The sequence below is a fragment of the Austrofundulus limnaeus genome, unplaced genomic scaffold, assembly GCF_001266775.1.
Source record: "Austrofundulus limnaeus strain Quisiro unplaced genomic scaffold, Austrofundulus_limnaeus-1.0 Scaffold28, whole genome shotgun sequence".
NCBI classification, from domain to species: Eukaryota; Metazoa; Chordata; class Actinopteri; order Cyprinodontiformes; family Rivulidae; genus Austrofundulus; species Austrofundulus limnaeus.
Window position 1 is genome coordinate 3,335,206 of NW_013952430.1, and position 8,920 is coordinate 3,344,125.

The following is an 8,920-nucleotide window of genomic DNA, read 5'->3' on the forward strand; positions in this document are numbered from 1 at the left end:
GTATACCACTTTGTGTTGGTCTTTCACATTAAATTCCAGTGAAATATATTTATGTTTGTGGTTGTAATGTGACAAAATATGGAAAAGTTCAAGGGGTATGAATACTTTTGCAAGTCAGGAGGAGAGCCCCTCCAACCTCAAAGACTGTAAAAATATGGCCAGAGGGTGCATCACACCAGCTGCAGGACTGTTTTGAAAACACAGACTGGAGTGTATTTGAAGATCAGAACTTGGAGAAGCACACCACAGCAGTGCTCTCTTAAGTCAATTTCTGTGTTGACAGCATTACTATTGAAATACATTTCCAGGTGTACTCCAACCAGAAACCCTGGATGACAAAAGAGGTCCGGGCCCTTCTGAGGAGTCGAGACATCGCTTTCAGACAGGATGATGGAGCGCAGTGCAGCTCAGCCAGAGCCAACCTTAAAAAAGGAATCAAAGAGGCCAAAACAGCTTACAAGAGGAAGATTGAGGACCATTTCACAGACAACAACACACGGCAGTTGTGGCAGGGGGTCCAGCACCTAACACATTACGAGGTGGGGAACACCTCAATGGCTGAAGGCGACGCCAAGCTTGCAGAGGAGCTGAACCTCTTCTTTGCTCGTTTCAAGGTGGAAGGACCCAAGGCAGCAGAAGCTGACATGCCTGACTGTAGCAGCCCCATCTTCACTCTCACTGTGCAGGAGCATGAGGTGAGGAGCACACTGAGGGCAGTGAACCATAGGAAGGCTGCAGGACCAGATGGAGTGACTGGGAGGGCCCTCAGGGAGTGTGCAGATCAGCTGGCAGGGGTCTTCACCACAATTTTTAACAAACCATTGTCCCAGTCCCTCGCCCCACCTTGCCTGAAGTCAGCCACAATAGTGCCGCTGCCCAAAAAGACCACCACCTGCAGCCTGAATGACTACCGACCAGTTGCTCTGACACCTGTAATAATGAAGTGTTTTGAGAAACTGGTTCAACGTCACATCCTGTCCTACCTTCCACCTACATCAGACCCACTTCGATTTGCATACAGATCCAACAGATCAACAGATGATGCCATCAACACAGCGCTCCACAGCACCATTTCACATCTGGAACAACAGGGACACTACACCAGGCTGCTCTTCATTGACTTTAGCTCGGCCTTTAATACTATACTCCCAGACAGACTGACAGCTAAACTAATGGATATTGGACTTCCATACACCACCTGCTGCTGGATCAGAAACTTTCCCTCTGACAGAGTACAGAGAGTCAGAGTAGGCCCCCATCTCTCCTCAGCCATCAGCCTTAACATCGGCTCTCCACAGGGGTGTGTGCTGACTCCTCTGTTGTACACCCTGTACACACACGACTGTGTCAGCCTACACCCAGACAACACTATCATCAAATTCGCCGATGACACCACCGTAGTGGGACTCGGAACAGCTGGTGACGAGACAGCACACGGGCATGAGGTTCAGAGGCTGGTGGGAGATGGTGTACAGACAACAACTTGGTCCTCAACACTTCTAAGATGAAAGAGATGATCATTGACTTCAGGAGGAGGGAGTCTGACCTGCAGCCACTTCACATCAGGGGAGAGAGTGTGTGGAGAGGGTGCCCAACTTCAAGTTTCCAGGCGTGCAAGTGGACGAAGATCTCCGGTGGAGCTCTAACACTACAACAGTAGTGTAGAAGACTCAGCAACGTCTCCATTTTTTAAGGATCCTTAGGAGAATGAAACTAAGGAAGGAGCTGCTGACTGTCTTTTATCACTGCTCTATTGAGAGTGTGCTCACTTATTGCARCTCTGTGTGGTTTTCAAGCTGCACCATGGCACACAAAAAGGCCTTACAAAAGGTTGTTAACATCGCCCAGAAAATCATTGGCAACACACTCCCATCCCTGGAACACCTCTACAAAACCTGCTGTCTCAAAAGGGCACGCAACTAAAGACAAACTAAAAGACAAAACATACCCACCGGGTGTTTGAGGTGCTGCCCACCGGCAGGAGATTCAGGGTGTTGAAATCACTGACCAAGACTCAGGAACAGCTTTTGCAGCAGGGTAATAGCCCTTCTGAATGCACACAGTCCCTAGACTGTACTATTATAGTTTTATTTTTTTATTTTATTTTATTTCATTTTTATCTTTAACGTGTCAGTCACTTTAACCTTTTATCATATTTATATTATCTTCTTTGCTTTGTATTCTAGTATGGGCACCGTAGTGGGATGACACCACAAGTTCGTTGTACGAAGCATGACTGTGCAATGACAATAAAGATTATCTTATCTTAAATAGTTCTTTTGAGGTTTAAAATGATGAGAAAAAGACAAAATGTGCTTTAGGAGCCAAATTTGTTTTTCTTTGTACAAAGTGTGTAACAAATGAGCAGCAGTTTGTTATAACACATAGTCTGAGTATCGTAAGTCCGGTTGGCTGGATTAGTTATCAGCTGAACCAAACCATGACTGATAACAGGAAGGTTGAACATACTGTAAAGTTGTTTAATGTGTTGAAACATTCTAACATGAAATCTAAGAGGCAATGATTGTTTTCTCGCCGGCTTTTACAGTTTGTTATCTTATTACAGCTTGTTCCACTGTTATGTAAGCACTTAGGAACACATAATGATTGATTTGGTTGCATTGTAACAAGTCTGATATATCTATTAAGTCTACTGAAGTTCAAAATGGGCATTTTGAAAGGACTATTATCTTTGAAATGTAGTCACTAAATTTTAATCTTAATGGATTAGACAGACCAACATAATCCTGTAAAACTGTGAATACAGTATCTGGAAATCCTGCTCCTCCCCCACTTTAACAGGATCTATTAGCCTGCACCAAACATTGATACGGGGTTCATTTTAATCTGACAACGCAATAAATGGAATTGTTTTATTAGAGTACTATTTGCTGGATATAAACACATGCTTTATTCTGTTCCTCCTCACAGAAAATGATACACTATTAGTACAGTCACACTATTGTGTGTTTATGGATGCCTATAACTGTTAGTATTTAGTAACCTGAACGGATGGAGGATTCCAGTTCCGTCTGGATCAGAGGGTAGGAAAAACCGGTTTATGTTTAAAAAGCAAACATACGAGTGAACATTTGCCATGAGTTTTGCCACTTCGTCATTGTCTTGTTTGTGGTGGTGAAACATTTTCCCCAAATTTTTACTTCCAAATGAATGATTTTTAAAGTATTTGAATATTATTTTATTCATAGATGGTAGATACATGTTTCCCTTTATAATAATATGGTTAAAATAATCAAGATCCATATAAACATCTAAGTTATTTACAAACATAGATAAAAACACTTGGATTTTTTGGTTTTGGATGAATTTAGATGCTCCCCCTCCAAAAACCAAGGAAAAGTTAAATGAACGATGAAAATAAATACATTCATTCATCAAACTTAAAAGAGATCATTTCCTTTCTGATTATCAGTGCACCTAAGTCCTCCTCACCTTGTCCCAGTTACCCGTTTGTAGTTGTTCTCCGAGTACACGGCTAGTATGGAAACCCCAGAACCGATGTTGACCAGCAGCATTGGAAAGGGGTTTTCCAGATTGCAGGGTTTCTTCACACAGCTGTGGGTATCTGATGGGTTTTGAAAATAGTAGCACTCAGGGTGTCCGTTGAATCCCACCCGGTCGAGAAACAGCAGGCCGTGGATGAGGCTATCCAGCTCGTCCAGTTTCAGCAGGTCCAGGTCGGCCATCTGTAACAAACACTGATTAAAACACTGAGACGACATAACAAGGTTTAAATGTTCTTCTTTTTACATTTTACTGTGAAGAATTTGCTGCCAATGCACCACACAAGACTACAAACATTTCTAAGTGATCACAGCTGAACAATGATTTTTACTTCCCCTTAGTGCCTCGTCAAAATAAAAGCATTATACCAGTGAAATTTACCAATGCACTATTTTAACAATACCAGCTTTTTATTCTTCATTGTAACAATAATTTACATAAAATATTTTAATCTATTTGAAATGCATATTAAATCACTTTAACACAACATTCCACAAACATTTCACAACAAACTCCTGATGATAATGTCGAGAGAAAAAAAGGCTTGAAACATTCCATGAGAACAGATGTTTGTCAAACACATTTTTTGGGTCAGTGACTGATCCTCCTGCACTGCAGACAGGGTCACTGAACTCAAGGTTAAGAGCACCGAATAAAGCAAAAATGGAAAAAAATATATACTTTTTTGATCCCCTTTTGAAACTAGTTTGTTTGGTAGCATAGAGACAGACAGCTTATAGAAATAATCTGAAAATGAAAACATGCACTTAATAAAAAACATATATCTCAAACCAACAGCAATCAATACCTGGAGCAACAAATATTTATCATTTTCAGCATTACCATGGCTAATGGTTATTATCATTTCTAAACATTGAGGAAACACTGAAGCGTTGCTAAAAGCAACTTCTGATCCAGACGATCTCAACAACACGATTACATTTCTGTTAAACTGCAGGCATTCGCTCACCGTTCTAAAGTCATTCTCAAACTTATATGCTCCGCCTCCCGTGGCGCAGAGCATTGTGTGCAGGCTGGAGAAGTTCTTGTCTCTTCCCATCTGAATGAAACGAGGCATGGCCTGCGTAGGGAAGCGGATAAAGTGCAGGTTTCCCGTCCTGCCACACATGGTCAGGTTCCTCAGCTCCAGGTGGACATCACGAACACCTGTTTTACCTGAGAGAAAGGAAAACATCTTTCTTTATCTGAATTTTCACATCAAGATACAAAAAATAGTAGGCATGACTGTGTTCAGTATAAATACCGTAGGCCACGTTTGAGGTGAGGTAGCGGCGGATAGACTTGAGGTTTTCAACTTCTTCTTGTTCTTCTTCAGCAGTGATATCAACTGGCTCAAAGTACACCAACTTGACCAAAGTCCCACCAATGTCCATACCAAACCAGGGGAAGGCTGATGAAGAAAAAGTTGTCATTAACTTCTTATCTTTTAAACAATACAGGTCAGAAAGAACAAACCAGCATTTTGAAAATTAAAACAAAATAAGAAGATTTTATTTGAAAAATGGTGCATTATTGTGAAGCTGTGATTAAAGTTGCATTGCTTTATCATGGTGGAAATGTGAGGCTGTAATATCAGTTTATTTGGTAAACAAAACAGAAATATGTTACCAACCAAGGTTAATCTCCTGCACAGTCGTGTTTCAGCGATAATTTTATCAGGAGAAACAAAGGAAGATAAAAAGCACGTTTAAGAGCATCATGACCAAAACAACCAGCTTCATCACTTTTAGTCATGTTAAGTACGATAATTTGATGTTATTTTAATCAGACAGTGATTTGTTTAGATTATGAAATTCCTTAAAAATTAAGCGCAAATTGTCCATCATGAATTTCACAAAAATTAGTGCTCATGCTTTGAGCACAGCGTTGAACTCCGCCCAGGAAACTTAATTTTGTTGAGTGTATGTAAAACCTGACAAAAATGAAATCAACATCTTTGGTGGTTTTAGAGCACTGATATAGCAAGAGAAAAATTGAACTCAGTGCTGTGAGATTTTCTGCGAAAGGAGGAAGAAAAGCATTTGAATAAGTTCTTGTCTGAGCTGAGTCCGTCTGGAGCTGAAAGAAAGCACAATCTTCATTTTGACGATTACTTTGGTGGCTTATTGAGATCGATGTGAAGAAAATAAAATCTTCCAGACCATCAGGCTGGAATGAAAAGATAAATAAATAAATCAAACACCATGGGCTGATGTTGCCATGGAAACAGGCGGCCCTCCCCTCCCCCACCGTCTCCTCTTCCTCGCTCCGTCTCGCACAATCTCTTCAGCCTCCTATTTTCTCTTTCACTCAGCCTCTCCCTAAGCCTCTCTGGCAGTCTCATACACCATCCATCTTCCTACAGTCTCCAGCCCCCACCCAGCCTGACTCCTACGATTGAAGTAAGGCTCACTGGCACGATGACAAACAGCGAGCTGATTCTGCAGGACGCTACACTGTGAACCGCATGTTTAAAATATTAGTTTTTGTCAATCAAAAATGAGTGGGACTTACTTGCATAATTAAAACTAAACAATAAGATGAACAACAAATGATAGGAGAAATACTTTGACATTTAATTGAAGTAAACGGGAAAAAAGGTTAATTAGAAAATACATGCATTCTATGTAGAATTCTCACATTGAATTATTGAGATTCAATCAATGACCTTTAGATCTAAATTGAAGAAAAAACTAAATAAATAATACTAATAGTCATAATTAATTAACATTGCAACTAAAATGTGCATCTCAAAACACATAGGAGTCAAATATTGTACACAAAATGTTTGACTTGGTTTAACAAATATTTATGTTTTTGCCCACACATCATGAATTCAATACCATTCAGTGTATTTACAGTATATACTGTCAATTGACAACAAAGGTCAGCTCAGGCCACTGTCCAAAACATTTACATACAATATAAAATATCAAATAGCAAAAGTTATTTATCTAAAAGAACCAGATAAATACCATAATGCCTAATTATTTCTATAAATGTTGAAAAATATTAAGACCAACACATCACAGAATAACACCCACATCTAACTATAATTCAGTAACAAACTGCTTATTGATTTTGTTTTTTAGCTGTGTATCATTATTTTTATTAGCCACATGCACTGACCCACGTGTGTTTGCACAAGCCCAAAAACCAAAGTTCTGACTGACAACTTGGATGGATTTACAACGGGCACAATGACACACTGAGGTTACTAAGGGCCAAATAAGAGAAGGCTTCCCATTAAAATTAATGTATTTTTTTTTTGGATATTAATGCTTTACTACACTGTGAATAAAAACAGAACAGAAAGAATTAACTTATGCCACTGAGGGCCATTCAGCACTCTGTAGTTTTTGAACAATTATGCAAACCTTGTGCAAGTGCTCAAGACAACGTTTGTGAAAAGCAGCAGTGTTTACTGAAAGAATGTAATGAATTCCATCTATTTTGTTCATGATGACAAGCTAACCAACAGGACTCTGCAAACCACAGAGCTTTACATATAAGCAAACTCACACATGCAGAAAGCCTATTGACCTTGGTAACTCATGACCACACAAAAAATATATTTCTTAGTGGATATTTTTATATCCAGATCATTTTAAAAGAAAAGCTGCTGGTCTAAAATGTATTTAAACTGGAAATTTCAACTTGTTTATTAAATAATTTGATATATTTGGTTACAATACAATAGCAAAAATCTTTTTTACTTTGTACACTGCTCAATCCAATAGTAATTTAAAACCTTAAACACATAATTGCATAACAAATTGATCTAACATCATTGTGTATTACTCTACACTATCCTTATCAGTTTTGTAAAAAAAGATCATTTCAAATGAAACTCAATTTCATATCAATCTAATGAAACTGAATAGTTAGGCTTAGAGTAAAAATAAAAATAAAACAGATTTTGAATTGTTTGAATCCATCAAACTACCAAATTAGAAATAATGTGTTTTTTTTTCTTTTGTAGATTTAGCTTTTATTTTCAGAAACTAATTAAACATGGTACTTTGGTATAGTACAACCTTTGCATGCCTTAAAAGCCTGCAGTTCTTGCTCACTCTGTGCCATCAGCATTGCTCCCACTTGATGATCAGGAGATATGATTATTTCACAATAAACTGCTGAAGGGGACAGACTGACTTTTTCAAAGGCAAAGTCCACTTTCAGATTTGAGCTGCCAAATGTGAGGAATGCCAGGTTGCAGGAGAACCACCTTTGTCATTTGGTTTTCTTCCTGTTTGCAGTGTAAACACATTCATCCTTGTGTGCCAGTGAATAAAGATTGAACAAATGGATGCCGAGAGATGGCGAATTGTCTCAATTGCTCACAACCTGACACTTGATCATATCTAATAACAATCTAATTGTGGACAGACGTGAGGTACTCTATAGAGATTTAGAAAAGTAAATGCACAGCAGCATGTTGTATGCTCATTTGTTGTTTGACAAACTGTACAACAATCTTAAGGAATGAACTGCAATGTGTTATTATTCAGGTGTGCAACCAAACTAAAACAAATAAATTTTAATAAAAAAGCTGGAAATAATTACGGTATTAAAAAGGGCTGAGACCTGAGACCAAAATTACCTTAATCCAAATTTTAAAAACTATGAAGTGCTAAAATACTGAACCCTCAAGTTTCTATAAAAAGAAACTGGAGTAAATTGATGTTTGGATGAACATAATGCAAAATCAATAATCGACAGTTATGCTTTATTGCTGCAATGTCGCAAATTTGTTTTTAACGTCATGAGTAGCTTTTTGTCTTCACTTTGTTTTACACTCATTATGTGCACAAAATTACACAATGTATTTTAAATTTATACTCCTAGAAACAATATTTAAAAGTTCTGTTTTTGATTAAATAAATAAAACTTTTCAAGTCTTAAAGTTTGAAAGTGAACAGTAAAAGAAATTGTGTTTGGTAATGCAAAAGCTTCCACTTTTAAACATTTAATCCTTGTGGTTACTTTTATACCCAGGAATCCCACATGCACACAAATAGAGTCAAGATGGCGGCAGTGGCGGCAGATGTATGTAGCTGTGCAGTATCGCTGCAGGAAAATACATCCAATTTGGCTTTACAGGCATCTGCAGGTCTGTTTTTGACCAAATTTACCTCAGCTTTAGTGTTGCTGTTACTCTGTATGCTACATAAACGGAAGATCAAAGAAGCAAATGACGGACATCATTTTCGAAAAACAACAGCACACAAGCGTCCTATGGCGTGTATACAAGCATCGARCATAAGTTATCCTAACTTTGGTAAATATCATCTACCTTGCCGGTTGGGCTGGTTTCTCCGGCTTGCTGTTGTTGCAGCGTGTCTCGGTGGAGTGGCAGATGTGGATGGAGTCCCTCGGCCCTCGGATTGTCCCT

The 8,920-nt window shown here is 38.7% G+C and overlaps 1 protein-coding gene across 1 annotated transcript in view; it reads right to left on the minus strand.

Annotated features, from left to right (window-relative positions):
- The window catches only part of pank1a (pantothenate kinase 1a), a 34,242-nt gene that overhangs the window by 10,846 nt on the left and 14,476 nt on the right, over nucleotides 1-8,920 (minus strand). Inside the window, exons 2-4 of the mRNA XM_014005183.1 lie at nucleotides 4,790-4,936; nucleotides 4,496-4,701; nucleotides 3,454-3,707 (exon numbers count right to left, since the gene is read on the minus strand). Of these exons, the coding sequence (XP_013860637.1) occupies nucleotides 3,454-3,707; nucleotides 4,496-4,701; nucleotides 4,790-4,936 (607 nt within the window). The remainder of the gene's footprint in view (nucleotides 1-3,453; nucleotides 3,708-4,495; nucleotides 4,702-4,789; nucleotides 4,937-8,920) is intronic.